General features: G+C 36.5%; 3 protein-coding genes across 4 annotated transcripts in view; 2 read left to right on the forward strand and 1 right to left on the reverse strand.

Moving 5' to 3' along the window:
* Nucleotides 1-26,866, reverse strand: part of LOC133528952 (GPI transamidase component PIG-S) — a 91,174-nt gene that overhangs the window by 52,891 nt on the left and 11,417 nt on the right. The gene's annotated exons all lie outside the window — the stretch shown is intronic.
* LOC133528947 (protein I'm not dead yet) overlaps nt 1-26,866 on the forward strand; it is a 75,991-nt gene that overhangs the window by 7,849 nt on the left and 41,276 nt on the right. The gene's annotated exons all lie outside the window — the stretch shown is intronic.
* LOC133529343 (uncharacterized) lies at nt 22,228-22,877 on the forward strand. The gene has a single exon (XM_061867039.1). The coding sequence runs from the start codon at nt 22,239-22,241 to the stop codon at nt 22,770-22,772; it is 534 nt and encodes a 177-aa protein (XP_061723023.1). The 5' UTR covers nt 22,228-22,238; the 3' UTR covers nt 22,773-22,877.

The following is a 26,866-nucleotide window of genomic DNA, read 5'->3' on the forward strand; positions in this document are numbered from 1 at the left end:
GTGTAATACAAAATTACCATTTTTAGCAGTCCAAACTTAACGAAATTTACAAATAAGATCGACAAAATCACTACTTTTCGCGCGTTTACCTAAACGTCCATCAGAAAAAAAAATCATTATTAATTAAGTGAGTCTGTTTTTAAAAAAGTTTTTAATATAATGAAAGATAACAAGACGTGCTAAAAGAAACCAGTACTTGTTATTTTTAATAGTTAACAAAAGGTGTACAATTTCATGCGCTTAATCTATCAATTTGACATTTTTGCGACTAAAATCGATAACGGCCTCTTAAAGTGCAATTTTAAAGTAACTAGTGTTAAAATGATATGAAACTTATCTTGCTGTAAATTTTTTTTTTCTTATATTTACTAGATGATTACGGTTTTAGTTACTTTAATAACAATATTATATTGATAGATGTGTAAATGCAAACTTGTATGACATTTAAATGACGACTGTCACTCTTTAGTTATAATTTTTGTTACCCTTTGATTACTGCGATTTTTAAAGAATTAAAAAAGTTTGATGTTGCTTATTTAATGTACAAGTTCATTTCGCTTTGAAATGATACATGTTTGATTTTTTTATTTAATATGATTAGTAAATATATCTTGTTTAATGTTTATAAGTAGTTTATTTTAATTATTTTGTTTTGTCGATGTTTCTATAACGTGCTGTTGATTACTTTTAAAGGTTACTGACGAAAATAAGGACACAATCAATAATAATGCAAAATCAATGTTTTTTATTTCATAAACGTATAACCGGTAATTTACCGGTTAACCGGTTAGTGGGACCTCGCGTCGGTAAATTACCGGTAATGAAAAACGCCCGGTTATTGCATTCCCTAGTACACTTGCCTAATAAGGGTCTGTTTACGTATTGATTAGTGTTTAGTACGAGTGTATACATTTGCTACTAAACTAAGACAGAAGCCGTTTCGTAAGCGGGCAGAGCTGCGGGAATAGTTAGCCTCTATTTAAATTAAATAATTAATTTGTAATTGGCTCTGTAATTCTATTGGAAGTTCTAGATATATATAGCGCTGTTGGTTTTCCATATACTAAAATAAAATAAAATAAAATAAAACCTAACAAGAACATATCCAACCATCTTTTGCTTAAATTGAAGTACTCAGTTTGATAAACTGCAGGCGATAAATAACAATACACATTTACACATGGATGTTGAGTGCTAAAACACGTTACAAGATAATAATTCGTACCTGCGTTATATTGGTAATACATACATTCCTCTACGTCATGGAAAACATAATATATAAATCTTATTTTTTAGATATTGAAGTATTTGAAGTTCGCGTCTTTTCTTTCAAAATTTTCAAATAGGAGTTTTATAGTGCCTATATTTTGCTGGGTTCAGCACATTCAGCATAATCGTCCCTACGTATGTATTAATGTAAATTACTTGTTAAAGTACAGTCGAGGAAATTGACTCTTTAGCAGTTAACGTGTCACGTTACAATGGACAGTTCTTACCATAAGTATGTACAGCCAAATTTACTTGAACCGCAAGTTGCTAAAGAATCAATTTCCGCGACCGTACATAATAATCACGCCTATTTCCCGGAGGGGCAAGCATAGACCATGGATTTCCACGTGCTACGATCCTGACATACCTCTTTCGCTTCCTTCACTTTCATAACATTCCTCATATACGCTCGCCGGTATAGGGTGCTCTTGACCTGGCCTTTCTTCAGGATTTTCCCGATTAGAAAGTCCGCCGAGGTCTACCCCTTCCAGCTCTCTCTTCTACTTCTTCCTTAGGTAAACTATACTACACCCTTATTGTTAGCCTTCTTTCACTCACTTGTTAACATTTCAAACATAAAAGGATGAATTAATAATATTTGGCTCAAAGGTCTAATTTCTCTCTATTTCTTGCATATTCGATCAATAGAGTAGAGAGGCTATGCGCTTGGCGAGGAACAGAAGCCTATGGAGGATGTCACGAGCCTCAGTATTAGAGGGACCGACTGAAGAAGAAGAGAGGCATCTAGCGAGACCTAGTTGTATGAATTGTCTAGTTTCTAAACTCCAACCACACTAAGTTTGCCCGAACTTGGCAGTGACAATGTTTACATACATACATACAAGGAGCGCAATACTTGAGATAACATTTGGTAAGAAAAATAACGTGTTCGGCCACTATATCGATGACATCTCTTAGGGTCGGTCGAACTAAACCGTCTGTCATCGTAAATGCGTTTGCTAAATTTTATTGTATGGGAAGTTCCATACCTCACTACAGAGTGACGTTCATCAGCCCGCTAAATTTAGTTGGAGCAAGTGACCCTTAGTGCTCGCCTCTACTTAATGAAACGTCGCTGCAAACGATCATTATATAAAAAACTAAAGAATCGATGTAAATAAAGTATTCAGTACCCCTAGTGTAAATTTATTCGATAGCGAAACGTGTCGTACGCGTTTGCGTTAAGTCTCCTTTAGTGTAGGATTTAGAAACAGCGCTAAGCGGAACGTTTTGGAAACTCAAAATCCCATACAAAATGAGACTTAACGCGAACGCGTACGTGACGTTACGCCATCGAATAAATTTACACTAGGGGTACTGGTGGTTAAGAACAAAGTACAAAAGTAAACGAACTCGTCAGTCAATGTTTGAACAAAAGCGATGCAATGTTATGACTACACGAGCATTAAACATGGTTGTGCAGATTAGATCCCAGGAGATTCGTTATTTCAACAATCTATAAAACGGGGATTGTGTTGTTAGAAAACGATATTGACTGACTGATTAGTCTGAATTTCGAATATTGAAATTACGAAAAATTTACATTAATTTCAAAATCTCGCTGACATAACATGATATGTCGTGTAAGCGTGACCTCAGGTCTGGCAGTGATACCTACAGTTCTGGTGGCACTAAACATTAAACTGTAGCACATAGTAGTTTATAAAAAACTACAAGTCTGACAGTATTCCAATGGGATGATGACATATATTCGAAGCTGGGTCTTACTTATAAGACAATCGTCCAATATTTAGAAGGGTGTTTTCACATAACCGTGTACCATTAATGGCCGGTTAGCAATCGTCACAAAACGGACGGTTAATGTCAAGCCCATAAATTTGGTTAAGAAAGTTACAGTTAGGTATGACTTAAACACACCAACACACACACACACACATCGTCCAATATAAAAACGATAAAAGTGCTCCTCGTATATAATGGTTTATACTTAAAGGAGGTTACTCAAAATTGGCCTTTTTAAGTTAGTACCTATATAAAATGTCTCAAAACAAAGGCATTTACCACATGTAGCCAAGTTTACTTGTTAAGAAAATTTAATAAAATCTTCTTATGGGGCCCAAGGCAGGTTGATATATTAATACTCGTATATTCATCTGTTATCCTTATTTGTTTTTCTCGTTCATTACGATTAGATATTCAGAAACATTATCTAATTAGTATAAAAAGTAAATAAGCTAATTGCCGAGCAAATTTCTCACTAATGAGGATAGCCAAGGCGGCCTTTGTACTATTCATACAATAAACATGCATCGATGGAATGTCGCGTCATGCTTAAATGCATCGTACTTTTATCATCTGTACGTTCTTTAGTGACGGCGGCGATAAGCGAGAAGCTTTTTGTGATGAGCTAGTGTTATCGAGTGTATTCGCTATTTGAAATAGTCCTCGCCGACAGTCAGCGTAAAAATTCGATAGGTATAACAAGTTTTCTCTACGAGTATAGCTGGTCCGATGGGAGTCTTATGGCTCCTCCACACCATGGGCCATACTGGTCCACTAAGATGGGTAAGGGGATGGGTAGTGGTGTCGAATGGCTTATGGCGCAGCGGGATGGCGATGGGATGGCCACGGTGTCGGTTTTTCATCCCCACATCAAAGGTACGCACCTACACGTGTCCCATTCCATAATGCGTGCTCACAACCATCGCATGGCCATCTCGCTGGTACAACGCTGGGCCATTGTGTAGAGGAGCCATAACTATCGCATGGCCATCTCGCTGGTACAGCGCTGGGCCATTGTGTAGAGGAGCCATAACTATCGCATGGCCATCTTGCTGGTACAGCGCTGGGCCATTGTGTAGAGGAGCCATAACTATCGCATGGCCATCTTGCTGGTACAGCGCTGGGCCATTGTGTAGAGGAGCCATAACTATCGCATGGCCATCTCGCTGGTACAGCGCTGGGACATCGTATAGAGGAGCCATACAAATTTAGTATGCCGGGGTCTGTTTTTATAACCGCTGTTTTTTAATAAAATAAGTCCAATCGCATCCCAAGACGACAGTTCGATGTTCCTCATTATTATAACCAATGTATTTCGTTTTATACTACAAACGTTTTAACCCGCGGTCCACTTAATAAGATACGAAACTTTTGCTGCTGTGCCAGTCGCTTTCGATTGTCTTATTTTCTGTCCACGACCCGTAGTAGTTAATAGAGACCCCTGAGGCCCTGAAAAATCGTCATCTGCTTGTCTATCACTTATGCATATTCGAGTGATAGAAACAGAACGAAATTTCGTTTTTCGCGGTACGCCCTCTGGCCTTAACCACATCGCTACTCAAACTCATAAATCTTATTCTACGTCATATCACATTAGTAAGATGACAAGCAATTGTCCCGCACATAAATGTCGACATTGAACGGGTTGCGTCGATGGGTGTGTCCGCATCAAGCCAATTGTATCGCATTGTAACGGATCACGTCGGCTGACTGTTTATAAGCCCTATTGTAAACACATAGGGTCTAATGATGATCAGCTAATACTGATGTTAGTAGTAATACTACTAACTAGCAATTTGTCAACCTTAATTCAAGGACGTTAAGGTCCAACAATGGTCATTTAGAGTGAAGCTTGGTTTATTGAGGTTAATTTGTGTTTGAGCAGCTATATCAATTATAGAAACAGATTTTTCGCTGAGTATACAAGGCACGTGTTTGGCTGAAGAAGAAAATATGCAAATTATATAGAACAAATAAATACTTAGTACCTGGGCGACCGAGCTTAGCTCGGTTATAACTATGTATTGTAATATGGTGGTGTATCTTAACTACATTTTTTTACTAATTTAAACTTGTCTAAAACAATAAAAATTATATATGAACTTGAACATATAAAAAAAAAAACAAAAGTTAGTCACCGGGCGAGATTCGAACCCGTAACACTCGTTTAGCAGTCCACGTCATAACCCGCTGGACCAGACGGACAGTGGACGGCAACACGAAATTAGCGACCATATTCTGCGTCGAAAGAAAAACGCATGAAAACTCGAAAACACGCGTTTTCTCAAACATAAGGCTAATCTAGATAGATTGTATACCCCCAAAAACCCCCATATACCAAATTTCAGCGAAATCGTTAGAGCCGTTTCCGAGATCACAGAAATATATATATATATATATATATATATACAAGAATTGCTCGTTTAAAGGTATAAGATTAGAGGTCATACAGTAACTGTACAAATACTAAACTAAATAAATAACTAGCTTAAATCAAAAACAGGCCTTTGAGGCATTGTACCAAGGTTGCTGGCGGCATTTCCTCGTTGTATCGCAATGCTGATACGTTGTGCGAGGAAGCCGCCAGCTCTTCGGTCACCAGTAACGTCAACCAGACCTTCGCGATTTCTCCAAAAAACTTGTGCGCGCTGGGAACTGATGGACCTAGAGTTTGAACGCCAAATAGTACTCTCTACCGAGGCTCTTATATTTATTACTTAATTAAGTTTCAGTACTTAATTATTTATTTGATTATCAATAATCCTGGGTCAAAAGTTTTTTCGCTGTCTTGTTTCTTACCACTCAGCTCTGTCACGCTTATATCGGTGGCTTCAGTCAAATAAATAAAAAAAAGTCTTTATAGGGAGCGTGCATGAACTATAGGAGGCAGCACAGGAGCAGTCAGATTTTTGGCGCGAGGCGTAAATGTGATGTTTATTGTTCCGATGTCGCCCACAAGATGGCAGAACCTACTATGCACAAGAACACACGTGACGTGTAAATTTACACGTTTATTGTTCCGATTCAGGCCAAAAGATGGCAGACCCTCCAACGCGCACGGTCCCTATAGCTGTAGATTATAAACGTATTGAGAAAAATTTAAAACCAATAATCATCTCATACAAGTAAGTTATATAAGTAGTACTTATGTAGTATGTGTGTTTAATAGTCTCCATTTTTAGCTCCTTGCACTACCTGTTGACTTTTGTATGAGTTCTACATTTCCTGCTACCTAAAGGTTGTCTGGAAGAGATCGTTTTTTAGCGATAAAACCGCCTGTTGTGACCAGGTTCTATTTTCTTTAAAAATGTATTTGTAGTTTTACATGTATGTAAAATGTATAATTGTTGGTGCAATAAAGAATATTTACTTACTTACTCATACAAAAAGCTACACTCCGTCACATTTTTTGGTCGTCAAAAAACAAGACAACAATAAGAATTTTGACCCACCTTCATAATTTTTCGACATGTGTAAAATAAACTGCATCAATGTAACAAGTATACTACGTCTTGTGAGTCTGTCTTAGCATAACTTAAATGTCAACAAATATATCCCTCCGCCATTTTGAAAAAAATCCAAAAACGGCAGCGACAAAATATCCTAAAGTGGCTGATAGACGGGCGAGTAAGTTCGCGAACTGACGGGCGAGTAAGTTCGCGTTAGGCTGACACACGAGCGAAAAAGGTCGTTGAGCTGTAAGTTCGCGAACTTACTCGCACGTCTATCCGGGACTTTACATTTATCAGACCTGCTTACAGATCTCGAAAATCTATTGATCAGAACAGCACGACCGGCATGCGAAAGCATTTTTGCCCAACAAACGCACACGCTTCACTCGCGCTTAGTGCTCGCTCAGTCAATACATCAATGTACAAGTTGAATTAATTCCCAAAACTTCGTAAAAAGCTCATAATTCTTTTGAAATTTAATTTAAAACTGGGACAGCAACACTTTCGATATAAATACACGACTATATTTAACATACAGTTTAATTTGCATTTCCATTAAACATGAGGATTCAGAACTTCGCTCCCAATCTCTTTGTCCCTTTATTTGAGTGATTCAGGGCTTGGACCTCTTCCAAGCTTTGTATGTTTACATCACAAAAGAAAATAAGTAACCTATTTAAAACACTTGAATTTAATTACTAAGGATCGGTCATAAAGCTTAGTTTAGAATGTAACCTTGTACAAAGTCTACATCGTAATAGGAAATTGGTATTTAATTGAAAATACTTGAATTTGAGTTCTAGAGAGGGATGTTAAGTCTTAGATTAAAATGTATTGTGATATGTATTTGTGATTTAAACTCTATATTTTCATTGAATAATAAGGGAATCTGGTGTAAGTTATGGTTTTCATTATCTTGGAGTACTCTTTGTTTATTATTGTATACATATGTTTATGCGTCATTAGTTGTTTGTACGCCATCAAATATATATCGGACCGAGGCGTTCACAAATATCTGAACTATGACAAGATGTTAAAGTGCATGTTCACATATTTTTGAGCACCTTGGCCGCTCCGATATACCTGATGGTGACTGTATATTAGCTTTAGGGAAAGTTTTGTGTCGAATAGGTGCTTGTTATACAAAACTGACGGTCACTGTCAAACCCAATACATTTTGCCAGAAAAGTGTTCGTCAGACATGACATACTTAATTCGCAATTTAAAGGACCTACGTATTAAAATGCCCTAAAGGTTGTGTCAGATATTTACGCCTGCTTCGATTTTATTACACTCACTCGCTCATTGAAGACTTACTTTTCGTGATCATATTGAGGCTCTGGCTGCCGACTGTTTTTATGTAGGCACCTACATATCGAGGAAAATAGGTTTGTTATTAATAAATAGGTACAACAACACCTTTATTGTTATTATATTTTACATAATTGCGGTTATGTGATCATGCTATACTCATGTTACAAGTATTGTAACTTAAGGAATCCTTTTGATGACATAGCATCATTCATGACATTATATTGTTTTATTATTATAAATGGAGAAAGGGAACACTGGGGTTAAGTCTTAAGTTGACAATCAGTGGTGGCCGAACGTGAATTAGAATTGACAATTAACCATTACAAATTGAACCGTAAACCGTAACGGACGGTTACAGTTTTGCGGTTCAATTTGTATTGGTTGATGGTCAATTTTAATTAACTTTCGGCCAATATTGTTGACAATGTCCTTTTTAGACTTGAACCATAATTCTTTTGATACTTATAATATTTATATGCACAAAAGTTTTGTTGTTTTATGTCGAAAGTACTGTAGTTTAACGACCGTTCTGGCCCAGTGGGTTTTGTGACCCTGCCTATGAAGCCGATGGTCCTGGGTTCGAATCTCGGTAAGGGCATTTGTTTGTGTGAGTTAGCACAGATATTTGTTCCTAAGTCTTAGGTGTTTTCTATGTATTTGTGTAATATATGTGCTCACGTCACAAGCCTTCTTAAACTTACTGTGGGACTTAGTCAATCTGTGTAACAATGTCCCATACTATTTATTAATTAATTTAGTATACAGTTGACACATTGTGACGTGTAAACAACACAAGTTCGCATTTTAGCAAGGCGCGCCATTTCCTAGACTTATCTATGTCAAGTCACTGCACTTTCCCCACTGCAGCGTACGTGACTTCGTTTTCCTTTAGTTAAATGATGACACGGACACTTAATTGTTTTATGAGGAAAATTACATAACAAGAATACCTATGTACTGATCTTTAAGGGGAAACATTAGTGGCAATTTTTCTATACAAGCGTTATCGACATTTTCCTCTCTGGATTATGGCCCTAGATAATTTTTATATGAGTTCAATATTACCATTACCTGTGTCTGTACGTTTTGCTTTTTTGATATCCCGGTTTTTATTAGAACAAGGTCACTTCAAACACCGCTAAAAACGGCCAAAAAATGCGCCATTAACAGACACCCAGCCTAGCCTTACTAGCCTAGCATACAAAATCGGCATCAATAAACGCAAAAATCTAAACGGCCGTTCCCAAAATTTCATTACGATTGGTTTACTTTTGGAGGAGGAAAATATCGAGAACGAAATCTCGATTTCTGAGACTTTTACGCAGGGTTTTCCCCCTAAGCTGCACTTGTCCTTATCGCACTAATTTTAAGAGCCACCCCCGTCAGCGAGACGCAGATATTTACCTAAAATTCTTAACACTGAGAAGGGGCTCAGCTGGTATGTCCTTTAAACTTAAATACTTAGTATCATCAGTGTTCAAACAAGTTCAAACAAAGTCTTAATAATAATCTTGAATATAAGAAGATTTAGTAGCCACAGTAAATTTACTGCTTAAATTTATCTTTCGCGACACATGATTAAAACTTGAAAGATTGCAGTAAATTTACTGTGGCTCGAAGTTTTCTTTGACAATCCACCTCTATATCAAATTCTCGTTGACCTTATAAAACAAAGTCGCGCGCCGCGTCTTTCTGTCTGTATGCCTGTATGTTCGTGATAAACTCAAATACTACTGGATGGAATATCTACTACTATCAATAGTGGTTCTTGAAGGTTTAGATGTATAATTTGTTAAGGTTCTACCTGTGCGAAACCGGGGCGGGTCGCTAGTGTAGAATAAGGTAGAGCATTTATGTTCAACAATAGTTTTAGCGAAGCGTATAGTAATCAATTTTATTTACATGCAACAAATGAATGAAACAAAAAGCTGTAACATTGTCATGTATATTGAGTGGTAATATTTATTTTATGACTTGCACATAAACCAGTACATAAATCGTATTGACACGAGGCGTTGTATATAAACTCCGTATAAGTATAAACACCTATGTAAAAGAAAGCAACTCGCATATTGACACCGAGATTTATGAGAAATGCTAACATAGTTTTGTTTCTAGGTGTGATTCCATAAATACATACATACACCTATTTCCCGGAGGGTTAGGCAGAGACCACGGATTTCCACTTGCTACGATCCTGACATACCTCTTTCGCTTCCTGCACTTTCATAACTTTACACGCTCGCCGGTTTAGGGTACTCTTGACCTGGCCTTTCTTCAGGATCAGAGAAAGTCCTCCAAGGTCTACCCCTTCCAGCTCCCTCTTCTACTTCTCCCTTATGCGGGTGCATATTTGTTAGCCTTTTTTCACTCATTCATTCGACGTGTCCAAACCATATCAACATTTAAACAAATTTACTGTCATGAAGAAACAGCTTTTATAAAAAAGCCTAAAGACGAAACATACAAATACATACCGCGGGACTCGTAAAGTTATGTATCGCGTCCGCTGCTGTTTCGTTGATGGGTGGAGTGGTGGAGTAATGGTAGTCACCCAAACACATGCCCCCCCGATTGAGAAAAATTTAATGAAGGAAAAAAGGTGCCGACTATAAAGTGGGAATTATCGTACAGCTGCTAGTGGTCACGATTTAAAAAAAATTTCTTGCGATGTGAGAAATATTTAATGTTTTTTTAAGCGATGTGACTCAATGGTCGCGTACTGTGCGGTTTAAGAAGAATTTCCTCTCCCGGACGCTTCGGCTGCGGAATGAGCTCGAGAGGCGACAGTATGGGGTTCTTCAGGAGTTTACAGGTTTTTAAAGAGTCGGTAACGCCCATGTAATATTTCTGGTGTTCCAGGCGTCCATAGGCTATGGTGACTGCTTACCAGTGGGCCGGATGATTGTATGCCACCGACGTGGTATAAAAAAGTTTGGACGAAGTGATATGTTAAATAACAATTCAAGATCACAGACATACGAATGTGTAAATCTGTTTCACTTTTATTTTCGGCCCGTGTAACCTCGTCCGAGAGAAAACTAAAATATAATGTGAGATTAGATTTAGATATCTACAAATAAATCTTAGACGACCGGTAAAGCCATTGGATAAATGCATTAAGGCAGAGTCTGATTTCAGGTGTCGTAGGTTCATCCAGCACAAGGCTCGGAACCGGTTTTGAAAATACCGGTAAAACCGTTTTATATCGATTTTCTTCCGAACTTTTTTAAGAACTTTATTGTGACCTAAAAAACATAGACACCGGCCGGTTTTTATTGCTCTAAACCGGTTTAAAAATAAGTTTTTCGTGCGAAACCGAAATTAAAAGTACATGATAACGGTTTGGAAATTTAACCAGTTTCCTAGCCTTATTTTAGTTATTTTTAGATCACAATATAGTTGCCAAAAATGTAAGTAACAATCTTGAGGCTTTTATCTAGTGACTTCATCGATTCGAAACTTGATTTCTTGACTTTCACTAGATAGAAAAAACTCTAGAAGATAGGTCTAAACCGCACCTTAAAATTTTGTGACAATTTCTGCACAAAAGCTACAAAATTTTAAAAATATGAAAATTGATTCTAGAAATGCATAATTATAGTTATGATCGAACTCAACGTATACCTTTTATTTTTAAAATTACGAAAGAACAAAATCAAAAACATGTTATCCGCGATTCCGGGAACGTTCCGCTCACGCTTACGCTCAGTGAGAGTGAGGGAATAACCTGAACCAATGGGGTCTTAATAATTGTTTTCAGATTTGTTGAATTGTTCAGTCAGATCAGATATATCAGAGCAGCCAAAGCGCTCAAAATCGGAACTTTCATTTTAACTCCTTTATCATCGTGATAATTCATGCTTTGTTTAGATATTTGTGAACACCTTGGCCTCTTCGATATATCTGATGGCTGTAAGCAATAAGGCATAATAATGATAGTAACCTAAACCCTTCGTGTTTAAACGAAGGACAGCACAGTAATTAAAGTATAAGGCCACTGGACATCCAAGAATTGCATCAACGGGAAAGATATAATTATATGTAAAACATTCTGCAATTATTTCTTCACGTCACTGCTAGAGTCGCTAGCAAGGTCAAGCGATCATAGTCCATGCCACAGTAAACAGGAATTGATTAGAAATGCGTAGACCTCTTCTAGAATATAAACACTAAACAATATTTATACATTGTATGCCTATAATTTAATTTCTAATAAATATTTTTACAAGTCTATTATATATTCTACAGATATCAATAGTAGTAGTAGCAGTGTTGGCCAAACATTAATTAGAATTAATCATTAAAAATTGAACCGTAAACCGTAACGGACGGTTACAGTTTACGGTTCAATTTGTAATGGTCAATCGTCAATTCTAATTAACGTTCAGCCAACACTGAGTAGTAGTCCTTCCTTGCCGTAACCGGCAATGGCGACTCCAGCATCAAATGTTCTTGTCCAGATTATGAAATGCTCTCATGGTACTCAAACGATCACATGGTGCGCAATGGAGTTGTCCAGTCGAGTTGCGGGCATACGCTCAATTCTACGCATAAAGTGGCAAGACAAGATACCGAACACGGAAGTTTTACGTCGCGTCCAGATGCAAATATGTATTCGACATAAAATTAATAATCGATTTAACACATATAGCTAGAACAATACTGAAATGAAATTTAAATCAAATTATGATAATTCTGAACATCCTTATAGGCATAGAGAACTAAGCATAGAGTGCTTACTCCATGCATCAGTTTTCTTACCAAAACGCTTATTATTTTCGATTATATATTAGTAGAAAGGTTTAATGCAACAGGCTAATGTTTACTTAGTCAAAAAGCTGTGATATGGACTAGGTATTATTCGATGAAATGGATTTTAATCGCGTATTTCGCGAAATCGCGACTTGAATATCGTTTAATTTTAAATCAGTGTTATGGTACTGTTACTATGAAGTTAGTATGAAAAATCAACATTTGACATCACAATGAATCCACGTAATTTTAATGAATGTTACTTACTTTTAATTATTGAAAGCGAAAAAACATCCTTGACCTTGTTTTTAAATGTATTTTCTTCAATTTGAATTGACGACTGCTGTGAAACTGCATGTTTTACTTTTCTATTAGTAGGTGGCAAGTTTTAAGTTACTTTCCGTTCATGTCATCTCGGATAAGGGTGAAGTTTGATGTCCTTAATACAAAAATATATTTTTCATATTAACTTCATAGTAACAGTATCCTTGATCTTATTTTTCCAATGTATTTTCTTATGTTTGATTTGACGATTACTGTAGAACTGTATTAGTTAGGCTTTAGGCTTTGTGGCCTAGCCATTTATAGCTAGTGTTTCTTCTACCTAGTGCAGCGAATGCATGTAATTGCATAGCGGCGGCAATTTGCGAAGACCTACTGCGCGATTGCACAACCGCTCGAGCAAGTGCAAAGCAAAGTGCAGTGGAATATTGTAATGTTTCAAGAATGCGTGTTTGAACACATAGGCTATGTTGTATGCAGAGTATATAGGTAAAATTTATTGACATTTCGTAGCAAAAATGTGCGACATAAGATATTACTGGTAAAGGACTAAGGCTAATGTTTTGTTATAGGTTATTTGTGTAATGTTTAACACAAGAATTTTAGGATCTGGGTATGTACTATGGTTAAGTATGGTTCTAAGCCCCGAAGTAGAGGTAGAAAACAGCGAATTGATATCTCTTCATCTCACTCAAATCTGTAGCCCAACTGTAAGCAGAGTATTTCCGCCTTACAGACGAAAAAAATCCCAATGATCAAATGTTAGATGTTTCAGTGTCAACAAAACTAAAAACAAATTATCAAATCGAAGGTTTTATCGACGCATTCAGCTCCAGAGATGTCCATAATAAGGAATTTTGAATAAATTTATGAGTGTTGTAGAGAGATACTTGCCAGCCAAAATGACCGGTTTACTAAATTTTCTCTCACTCTTGCAAGGGTGTAGTAAGAATATAAATCCAATATAGCCCTGGCGTCACGTTGCCGGCAAATATAGGGTACCAGGAACATTGCTGGCACTATTGGCAATAAAGCGGGATAATATCGCGAGTATATTGACACATTTGCAACAACTTTGCGCGCTAATATAACTTGTTCGTAGGATTTATTGCGAGAAGCTTGAAATTCGGAATTTTTGTTTTGTTTTCACTAATAACCCGCACTAACTGGGAATAATATTCCTTTCCAGTTACCTCAAAAATTTTAAGATGTCCGAATAATTGATGAACTACTTTTAATTTACTAAAAGTGGGTATTATTTCGTCTCAGTTTTATCCCAGTTATTCCAAACATTCCATCTATTTTGTCCATCGGGAATAAGGCGTGGGAAAAATGGAAATAAACCCGCATCTTCATGAGACGTCAAGTCAAGGTCTCATTTAATTAACTTTTTTCTCAAATTACAATAAATGCTTGTAAGTCTCGTCTGTAATAGTAGCTTATTACGATAATACGAGAACAGACAATACAATATCTTAGGACTCACGCGAGTTCTTGGAAGTTTACGGACTTATATGCTTAGTACTTCATCTCTGTTGTTATCTATACACGGTTAGATCCAAATTTTATCGTAACACATCTTCATTCTATGGTTCTAAAAACTGCATTGCAATATATTTGGCATATTTGGATGCAATCTATTTGATGCTGACTGTAAAATTATCCTCGTAAAGCCCACCATACAAAATTATTCTCTTTTTAATTTGGACCTTGGCGTATAGGAAATTCAGATTAATTTATTTTGTTTGAGAAATGAATAAAATGGTTTATGAATGGCTCTAATTAGATTTAATCAGAGTGTCTATTGCAATGGACATTGAAGTTATGAGGTTAATACGTTCACATTTCTCCCCTTATTAAGAATTTGATAAAACCAGCTGTTTCATGGTGAATCCCTGTTATGCTGTGAAGCTAGATTATGAGATTATGTTTGTCATGGTGGGCAATATCGATAATTTAAGTTACTCTAATGAGTTTAGTGTCTAAAGCTCTAAACCCTTTTCAAAACCGCTTCACGACTTTACGAGATAATCTCTGACCTAGACTTCGACCTCACAATGCTATTGTTGTACCGACAACCTAGCTAGATCTACCTGGTTTATGGAGGATAAACAGATGTAGTCCAATGATAACAATACATTAAACAATTTATGCATTTCAAAAGTATAAAGCGGTCTATCGAGCGGTCGTCGAGAAAGCGACTATCGATCGACTGTACGCGGAGATCCCATTTGAAAAATAAAAGATTTAAAGACAAACCCTTCTCATCGCCGCTGATCTGACATGAACATTGATTGTTCATTACAAGGGTCACCCTCAGTCCTTGTTGTTGATGTTGTTATACTTGAAAAAGAGCATGCGACATTAGATCTGAAACAATAAAAACTATTTTCCCTCAACGAGAGCCATTGACATCGTTTATAAAAGCAAATAAAACTTTATTGACGCAATCAACTAAAGACATCAACACAAAATAGCCAATAAATTGCGAGCCGGAAGAAAAGTGCTTAGCTGCAAGGTCGACCAGCAAACGTTACCGGACTATGTGACAGTGACAATGATAAGGAAGTGTGATAGGCGAGACAATGCAATTATGATAGGACCTTGTTTGATAATATCAGCTTTCTTTGAGTGCAGTGAAAGGCTCAAAGCTGTTGATAAAACGCCGAGTACTTCAAGAATACTTATGAGTATCATTCGAAGACTCTTTATTGTGTTGGCAATAGGAGGTCTTAACGCTAATAATCCCTTCCAGACAACTTTATTTACTATCAAATACCGACAAATTTAAAAAGGCGTATTTAACCTACACTAAAGCCTTTTAAAGTATGTACATCAATATTGAGAAATTAGGTACCTAGCAAAAACTGCATTTATGTCCAAGGAATCAAGCAAGTAACTATACTCGTCATAGTAGACGAATTATCAACTATTTTGAATTTTGCTCATACCATAAACTTTGCTTCGTTTAAGATTATACTAGGTTGTGTGTAAAATTGACCCCAAATAATGATACCTATACATATTTAGGAAGAATCATTTCCGTCACACATCGTTTAATAGGAAAGATGCCGTCTTGACACATATTTACGAGATGTTCAACTTTAACATGATGGCTGGATGATGATATAAATAAATAAATATTATAGGACAATTTTACACAAATCAATCTAGTTCCACAGTATAAGCTCAATTGTTCAACCCGCTTATAATACATACACTAAAAAAAAGTGACCAAGTCCACCAGTAGCGGAGGTCGGAATAGAACCGGCATCTTGATCTTACCCGGCCACGGCGGTGGGTACCCTTTCCAAATTCTCGGGAGAATTCCATCTTTAGAAGGCTCGACGCATCTACCTTGTCTTGTACTTATAATGAGAGATATTGTTTTTTCTCAGGAATACCTACATCTAGGAACCTTTGGACTCTCATTAAGAGAATGCAAACCTTCTCAGGGTCTGGCAAAACGACGACAGCACGCGTCATTTTGCGTCAACCTTCAAGTTTAAATACCTATCTTACAGAATCTACTTCAGCATTAAGCAGAATTAATTACTGATAGCCGGACAACCTTATAACAGTAAAATATGTAAAAGAATAGCCCCCGTAGTTTGTAGCAAAGAGATTTTGAAATAGACGTGGATTGTCAAAGAAAACTTTGTCGCTCGAAACTATGCCGCCATACCTTTGACCTATGCTCTATTAGATGGCGCCACTACTTGATATTTAACAAATTTAACACATATCGGTGAAATACTAAGGATCGAAGTCAAATGGCGTTCTAAGCTTTAATCATGTGTCGAAAGATGCCAGTAAATTTACTGTGGCTACAAAGTTTACTTTAACAATCCACTTATATTTCAAATTCTCTTTGGTTTATAGTATCGCTCGCAGGCGTATCTGCTTGACAAAAATGCGAATACACCAAACCTCTCATGAGCATTTTAAGGACAGCTATCACTTTTATTACTGAGTGGCTCCCTACCTCCCTGAGAGGGGATCCAATCGTCAATAATAGGTGGGGTTCTAATTTTATGGACTCTTTACGGGTTTTATAGGTATAGTCGGCAGTTGCCCCTCTTTTTTGTTATTTAGCTGAGATTCCTAACAATAAAGCTTATATGGATTTATGTCAGTCTTTGTGTGTGTATAGTATGAGTCTATATCGTTTACTACAAGCCAATATTACAGGTTAGAACCGAACAACAGACTTAAAAACCCCGTATTATGCTAAATAAAATCATTTTTATGCCCAAAATGGCTTACATTACATCATTTTGTAAAAGCGCTGATACTTTTCAAACTGCTGATCGATTTTTATCAAACATAACTAAAAACCACCGCAAGGAAACTCGCTTTCACGGCAAAAAACAGCATTGAAATCGGTCCATCCGTTGGAGAGCTAAGATGCCACAGATAGATAGGCATACATTGGAGTCATACATATAACACTCCTCTTTTTGCGTCGGGAGTTAAAAAGTAACATGAAGGACAGTTTCAGGGAACCGCACAATACAAATCCAATACTAGTCATAAAAATGCAATACTATACCTCTAGAAACTTTCCATCACAAAAAACAATCTAAGAAACCTCAAAAAAAGTCTGATGAGTGACGTTTTTTAAACAACACAGTCCATACTTTTATAATAGTCTACGACTTGGTCGGAGATTCCTGAATTCCCGGCATCTGAAGTAACACACTATTGTGTGGATTTCCAACTTTGTTTAATAATATAGGCTATAAGCCTTACAAAGAAACCCAACACAAGTTTAACATAATCCAAAGTCCAACAATTAGCATACAAGTGTACTTAATTTTAATGTGAATACAACGTCAATTTACGAGGAATAAAATAAGTAGAGACAAGTGTGTTGAACCCAGCGGCGTGTGTATTATTTACACAACTTATGTAATACTTTAATAATCAGAAATGACTTTTAGAAGTGGGGTGGGACGGGGCTAAAAGTGCTACGGGTAAAAAGTAAAAAGGGCTTTTAAGAAAAAAATGTTCTTAATCATAAGTCCGTTTGGGATTTTTGATAAGAACTAGGGACTTCGTTCATTTTTTGCAGTAATGTTTTAATACTTTAATATCACGGGTAAGATACGTATATTAAACCAAATATCATTATTTTCAGGCAACTAAGGCCCGGCTCACACATTATACCTTATGGACTAACATACATACAATATTAAAAACCTTAAAAGCTAAAAATAATTTTGACGGCAAAGTTTTCTGGTGAGTCACCTGTTTATAAGACAATGTGCTAAAATTTCTTACTAATACTAACTTACGGTCTAAACCAACGATTGTTCAATATTGTAATAGTATTGTTGTTGTTGTGATTGTTGTTGGATCAGAGATAAAAGGCAATAAAACATTACACTTTGCTAATACAAACGGTTTTACTTATAGAACAATTAATTATTCATGGCTCGTATTAGACAAGTCTAATTATTCATAAACGCGCTGCAATCCACAATTAGCTAATATTCGGATGTCTTAATCTAACATTTTGTCTTATGTATTTGTTAGAAAGGGATAAAACATAATAACTAATTAAGGCTTGAAGAGTTTTAAAAGGGGGTTAGACTTTACATCTGTTTAACAATCATAAGTCACAACTCAAGTTAGTTGTGAAACTTGCAAACTATAGACAATAATAGAACATTACCTACACGTTGTTGACTCAAGTGGCCTAAGTGGCCTAACATATTTGCAATCAATGAATATTCCATACAAGATTCCTATCTTTATTGGCATAACACGGAAACTCAAGAGTCGCTATTTAAATCTCGTTATGACGTTTCAGCGTATGTTTATTTGTCTGACCACCTTATTCACTGAACTCACATAGCTGGTATATCTTGACTTGGAGTTCCTTACTAATTATACGTGACCAGAGGCCACACTTACGTTGGTAAACGAAGCCTATGTAAATCCAGTTGTACCTACCAGTCATTGGCAGTCAAGGAGACGACATTGACTATATTAATAGTTTTTTTACAGCTGCGACGCGTAACCCAGTTTGTGTGATATAAACTTTTTGCGTCGGAAATTCGGAAGTGTGGATGTCGTATGTAAATTGTGTCTAATTTCACTGCCCTTGACACATAAACTGGTATTTGCTGCGTAAATTAGTTATTAATAAATTAAAAATCCGTACATCCTGAGCACGCATCTTCGCACGCACTAAGACGTAGGAATACAGAAAAAATCTATGATGTGAAAAGAGTATAGTCTTCGATAACGATTTATATTAGGACTGATAATCACATGAAGGGAGAAGATATGAAAAATAAGGAAGCGAATGATAACAAGATGGCGAAATTCAAGACTAAATAGCAATTAAAATAGCTAATTTGTATGGAAACCTAGGAAACTACGCATTGACTAGTTTTCATAATTGCGTCGTTTCTGTTGCATTAGATCCGGTGCACATAAATTATCAAAATTAAATCAACTATAGTTAAGGTGGTGTAGCTTTTTCAACATATGAAGCCGATGGATTTAAAACCGGAAATGACACAAACACACCATGGAATTTAGGACAAGGAATAGACGAGAAAGGAATCTATATAATTAAACTATAATATTATATAATCAGACCGCAGTTGAATTTCTAGCCCGGATGTATTTAGCTCTTCACGTCACAGACGAAAGACACCAAAACATGATGCAACAGACAGAAAAAAATTAGGCATAAAATATCGATACTTTTCAAAATAACTCATAGGAAAGTATTGTAAACAGGTATATATGAGTATGAGCTTTTCTCGCTGTGAACACGAAACCTTGATTCAGTGCGTTTATTTCTGGACTAAGACAAGCGCCAGTCATAACTGCCGATATTATACACAGAGCTTTAATAGATGGATAAAAGCTGACTGTCAATCTACGGAACTAGCTGTAGAACGAGGTTTTTGGTGAGATTACGAGTAGAAGCAATCTTTGAAAGAATAGGCGTCTTTTGACCAACTCTAAGGGCGAGCAATATGTGCTCGCACCTCCTATACGAATCCATATAAAATGTTTAATCAATAATTCGGTTTGGTCCCTAAGTTGTTAAACTGAACCTAGAGTTTAGACTTTTTAGAGGGTTGATGACACCCCTAGAGTTACAAGTAGGTATCGACGGACGATAACACTACGCTTAGCACCATCAGGACATCCTTTTATGAAGCTACAAGTTATAATTCTACAGATGTAAAATGGCGTTTGACACGAGCTTTCCGAATGGAGAAGGTGAGGCGTTTTGACCAGTTTCCCCCTTAGTAAAGTATCTTTAAATTGTAACTTGTAGATAAAACGCGTAATAAAAGGCGTGCTGTAGTCTAGCTCGCCACCAACGTAGTATAAAATACGTATTGCATTGCGTTGCATCAGCTTTTGACCTAATTTCGAGTAGACAAAGTATCCATGAATAAATTGCTGTTCACTTCAGGAAATATTTCAAATTCAACTGGAATAATGGATTTCCGATGTTTCTGTCACGAAATAATAGATGATAGACAGTTGCAAAGACAAAACAAGTAGAAATGACACAGAGTGGTACATAATTATTAAAAAAAACTGACAACGCAACAATAAGCTCGAATATAGCTAATTGATGAGAGTAAATGATTTCAATTGGATGAGTAGAAAGCCAGCCACTTGCACCAATTGTTCCAAGTATCGGCATATGAATTCAAATCTGTATGTACACTCTGCAAAAGTGTACGCTCATTTTATTCATGGTATTAATTTAGAAGTGAGTATGCACTTTTGTTGCTCGCTGTACAGAACTAGTTAATAGAAAAGGGTTTTCAAAACTATCTGAATCTGATAACAAATTTACTTATTTTTAAGCAAAGAGCGAGTGCAGGTAATTTTGAACACAAGCCCCTTCAGCTACTTCTGCTGTTCATAACCATATGTAATGCGACAATAATGCTTGTCAGCTACACTAATGAGTACTTGCATTGATGTATTTTCTGTATTATTTTTGTTGTATAGAAGTGTGCAATAAAAAGTATTTGTATTGTATTGTAAAGAGTAATGAAAAGCTTTTATTTAACTTAGTTTAGTTTGTTACTTAGTGTTGGTCAAATCTTGAAAGCTACATTTGACCCACTTCCTGATTTCCGATTGAACTTTTTTTTTTATACCACGACGGTGGCAAACAAGCATACGGCCCGCCTGATGGTAAGCAGTCACCGCAGCCTATGGACGCCTGCAACTCCAGTCTGAAAGTTTGCATACATAAGTAGGCCAGGTGAGTTTGTAATATTATGGTACCATAGAGCTGGTCTGATGATGGAGACAGGAGGTGGCCATAGTAACTCTGTGATGAAACAACGCAACCTAATTATGTTTGGGGTTTTTAGAATTCTCTCGATGAGTATAAGTTGCCTGTGGTAAAAAAGTACAGTCAGCGATAAAAGCTTGTACCAAAAAATTTATTATGTGGACTAGAGGCGTGCATTTTTAATTTAGATGATGGCATTGAAATTCTGTCTCTTGGTCGTAACTTACAGTTTGTGGGTATTTTTACTATGTTTGCTACTGGGAAGAACTGGTTATATTTTCTTAAAAATTTGCATATTTCGAATGTGTATAAAGACGTCAGGGTCATAAATCATAATGTTGAGCTTGGGAAAATGTGGTCAGCAACTATCTATTTGATTTATGTTAACTAAGATCTTTCCTCCACTATTGATTCCAATTTCACATAATATATTTATTTTTATGGCGGGCGTTACGATGATATAATTATGTTTTTTTCTTTATTATAAACCCCTTATAGCGTTTGCGAGATCATAATGATCATATATGTACATATAGACATAAACAAACACAAACAAAGCTTCAGTAGACGGATATCGGAAAGGAAAATACAGGAGCGAAGAAAATAGTAACGATCGCAGATATCTATTTTCGGATTCGAGTCATAGCCAAGGTAAACATCAACTCGGAACTTCTCAAACAAGAATCGCTGTTTTACGCAAAGATATAAATGATGACAAGGAGTAGAGTAGGTAAATTACGCAGTAAAATACTTATTTATATATTTACCTAAAGGGTCTCTATTGTTTCCCATAAAGTTTGAAGTCATAATGTATTGTTTGTCCGCATTTTCGTTAGTCATAATTTGGTTTTTCTCAGAAACGCGTAACTTTTCAGGATTATCTATATATATAGGTTAGGTCTGTTTTATGCCAATCCTGAAATCTTATATATATATATATTGGCCACCACATCTATAGCAGTTGATTGTTGCAGCGTCGGGTAAAATCAGGTGTTGTAGGGAGGTTGATTGCGACGTCTGCGATGACTGAAGAGTCCAATACCAGAGCGGCATCTTCTGCCACAACAATCACAAACATGACGATAGTCCAAGGGAGACTTATAACTAAAAATAAATTAAAATTAGACGACCAAATGTTACCTCCAGTGAGACTGAATGGCACTCCTCTTAAAGTAGTAAGAGAATTTAAGTACTTGGGACACTGGGTAACCGCATCGCTAAAAGATGATATAGATGTAGAAAGGGAGCGTAGGGCGCTGGCAGTAAGAAGTAATATGTTGATTCGTAGGTTCGCAAGGTGTACTAGCAACGTTAAAATCACCCTTTTTAAGGCGTACTGTCAGTCATTTTACACCTGCAGCCTATGGATCAACTTTACTCAAAAAACTTACAGCGCCCTGCGCGTGCAATATAATAATGCTTTTAGGATGCTGTTGGGGCTGCCGCGCTATTGCAGCGCTAGCGGTATGTTCGCGGAGGCGCGCACCGACGGCTTCCACGCCATCATGCGCAAGCGGGTGGCGTCGCTGGTGCGGCGCGTGCGCGGCAGCGCCAACAGTCTCCTTGCCACAGTCGCGGACAGGGTAGATGGCGCTTTCTGGCAGTACTGGAGCAGCCTACATGCCCATAACAATCGAGATAGGATACTACATTATAAAATAAAATAGGTATTAATATAGGTTTAGTTTATTAGGTAATAAGTTACTAATATAATATAATATAATATAATATAATATGGAAATAATTCTGAAATAAATGTTTATTTAATTTAATTTAATTTATGACTAATGATAATCTGACAATCATTACATTATGACTTTCAATGATTATGTCAAACAAAGGGATCCGTTACCTAAAGGGAGAGACTGAAGCTGGAATTAACAGCTAGAATTGACTTCAAAACGCCATTAGAATCTCACTAAATCATGACCAACTTACCCCCTTATCCATTAAACTTTACAAGCCCCACTTAGTTGTTTTTTATCTCTTTCTTACAAACAAATAAGTCAAAATGACAGATTAAGACAAACGATTAGGTAACTTAACAACGCCATAAATAACCAAATAGTCGGGATTAATTACACAAAAGAAATTGCTTTTTAAAATGTTGGAATTAGATTGTCCGAATTTTCGGGACTGGAATTCAGGCTTTCTTGAATTAATGACTTGTTAATACTTACTGATACTTCTAACCCCTGTCTCCCCTACTCGCTACGTACATATAAATTATATCATAGTTTTTGTTATTGTGTTTTGTATTTTTCTGAACTGTACAGTAAAACCCACTGAAGCCATCGAAGGCAAGACGAAGCTATCAAATATTTTCCTCTTGCCTCAATTTGCCTAGCTTTATACTGAACCCTTTCTAAGTAGAAATAAGTAACATATCAAACATATGTACAAAATGTTTATTAATTATTACGTAAACTGAATGAATAGCCAACATATTACATATTTATAGCCCAGAAAATTGACCTAAACATTCCTGAATATTTAATTGCACATTTCCGGACGCATGCATGACATTGAAACCCATGATAACGGGAAACACATCACTACCACATAGTTTAACTGAAAACCAACCTTATTCTAAGTAACAATAAGGTCTATGTATGGTTCGTTGTTAATCATGTGCTGACGTAAATAGTGTCGACGTTGTTAGACCTAAATGACCCCGGAGGCTTGGCTCGGATGAGGATAAACGTTGCTTTGATCTAGAGAAGTATGTACAGTTTAGACGGATACCTAATATGCAGTTTTATTAATGAATACGTTATTCAGTATCCAATTTAAACCATAATATTGTCATAATAAGGTTCCTTTTTAAACGATATTGTTGTTTAGCCACGTACCTAACACGGGAGCTGACCGCCTGCATAAAAGAAACAAAAGCTTTTCTTTGACAGATTAGTGTCCAACGCGTAAAAATCATTACAGAAAATTCATATTATAACCAAAACTTGAGTTAATGTAAAAGGGCAAAGCTTAGGCCTCCTGAACCCATAGAGAAATAACTAAGTATAGTGCTGACTCCATACATCAGTTTTCTTACCAAAACGCTTATTTTGTAGTCGACATCTAGCGTCAAGTAACAGATTTATCAGTACTGCTACTTGACAATAGATGTCACGACGAACAAAAAAGTGTAATGCTCAACAATTTCCAGCTAATATTATAACCGGAACTCTATTTTCAATTCCTTCTGCTTGTATTATTAATCGTAAAGTGCTGAGCAATACACTTTCCGTCAGTCGCGACACTCGTGACATCTAGTGTCAAGTAGCGGTACTGATAAATCCGCTACTTGACGCTAGATGTCGACTACGAAAATAATAAGCGTTTTGATAAAACTGATGTATGGATTGGGCACTCTATGCTTACTTATTTCTCTATGACTAAACAGGATGCTTGGCTCGGAACGTTGCTTTGTTCTAGTGATAATTGATAAGTGACTGGTATATACCCATCCTGTCTAACGCAAGTCGATTAAAAGTAAACCAATGGTAGTATTGATTTTTTTTATGATAGAGGAGGCAAACGAGCAGACGGATCACGTTATGGTTAGCGATTACCGCCGCCCATGGACACCTGCAACACCAGAGGGGTTGTAAGTGCGTTGCCGGCCTTTAAGATGGGAGTACGCTCTTTTCTTGAAGGTTTGAAGGTCGTATCGGTCCGGAAATACCGCAGGCGATAGTTACACAGTTTGGCTGTGCGAGGCAGAAAGTTTCTGGAGAAACGCACAGTTGAGGAATGCCAACCATCTAACTTCATTTATTAAATGATTTTATTTTTTTGGAGGCAGAGGAGTTACATGCGCGTTGCTGACCGTCGATAAATAATGGAATTTGTATGCAACATTGTTGTCGTGAAATTGAGACTGTAATTTTTTTAACGTTTTGATTTTTGACTGACCTTAAACTACGCATTTCGCAACCAGTTTTTTAACCGGCGCAAATTCGACTTTGCCGTCCATTTTTGAGAAAATTATTTTCATCACACTTGCTCCAAAAACATCTTATTTCATGCAGGTGTACTGAAGGACAAAAGCCTGTATTGTTCCCGCGGGAGTTATGGATTGTGAAAAAAAAACTCCCTAGGGAGTTATAGCTTTTTCTTTTAATTTTGCCACTAATTCATACGAACCATGTAAGTTTACTTTTAAAATAATGACGTTTATAGTTTAATATTTTTGTTTATGTTTAAAATTATTTATTTCGATTAATTTAACAGCCGTTTAAAATATTTTTACATAATTTCCAATCGTGGCTCAATGCTGAATAAGTCTGTGCCTTCGATACCTAACCTGTCAAGAAAATACAAAATGGCGGACGAATGTTTGATATGTCACCGTATTTAAGAATTATTTCGCTTAAAATTTCGTTTTTTCTTCACAAGTGCGATGAAAAACATTGTGTGTAAGGGAGTAAGAATATTGCAAACTCGGGTTCAAACACCACCCTCGTATTCAAAATTTAACTTACCCCCCTCGTTGCACAATGTACTATAGATTATAATTAGGTTTCCGTTTAAGGGTACAAAATGTGTTAATGAAATTTAGCAACAATGAAATATAGCGACCATGCGCATGGCAGGAGGGTGTGACGCCTAGCAAGCTAAATCGTAAACTTGAACTTGACATTGACACTTCGCGTCATTAAACAGGGGTGAGGGGGGGGGGGTCCTGTCCCTACGGTTCGTATAAAATATGCTGTAGAAATAACTGATCCCACATGCACAGAAACTTATTTGCTCGGGGGTCAGTTCTCTCTGCAGCTTACTGTACAGTCAGCGTCAAATACTTTGTAGCAGTCAAAGTGGCCAAATAGTTCGGTACGCCATATATTTAGTATGATGTACCGAACTATTTGGCCACTTTGGTTGCTACAAAGTATTTGACGCTGACTGTACATACGCTTCCTATAGGTAAAACCCGGCTGTCCGACAGGCGACAAAAAACGAGCAACTAGCAATCAGCGAGTATTTTCGTTTTTTAGCATTAGAAAAAAGTAAACAATCTTGACGTGTCTGTTTTTGGAAATTATTGAAAAAAGCTTTTTAAAAATTTGTTTATATTAGTTAGCAAAAAAGCAAAAGAATGTAAATAATCGTATATGATTCATAATTGTAAGTATTTGCCGCGACTTATTTTTCTAACGGGTTTTTTCCGAGATGATTTCGATTAGATTTTCAAGATGGCTTACCTTCTTTTTAATGCTAAAAAAACGAAGTAGAGTGTGGACAGTCAGCTACCAACGATTAACATAATTTAGTTTTTCCTTCACGAACATTAATTACTCGTATTGTGTATGGCGTGATGTTGGTGGTGATTTCCTGTTTTAGATAACTTCTTCATCTACTCTCATTTCCTGTGGTAGGTACCTACATATTTCCTATTGAAATAAAAATTAAATATTAGGCATATATGTATGTTTATTTTTAATTAGGGGTGAAATAAATATGGGTGTTGTTACCAAAGATGCAAACGTCTTAGATAGGTTTTAAAGAGCTTTAATGTTGGAATTAGATAGTCTAGGTACAAAAAGTCACAAGTACACAATATGAGAAAAAAAAACAACAAAAATACACATTTTCTCGATATTTAAACTTTGGCTAAACTCCAACGTGGAAGACAAAATAATTCATTATTTGAAATAGAAATTACTTGTACCCAAGGTGATGGCCAGCATCATCCCATACAGTTCTATTTTTGAACTAGAAAAAGGAAAAAAAATGTGAGTGACGAGACTGACGAGTAGCT

This window comes from Cydia pomonella, chromosome 20 (assembly GCF_033807575.1).
Source record: "Cydia pomonella isolate Wapato2018A chromosome 20, ilCydPomo1, whole genome shotgun sequence".
Lineage (NCBI taxonomy): Eukaryota > Metazoa > Arthropoda > Insecta > Lepidoptera > Tortricidae > Cydia > Cydia pomonella.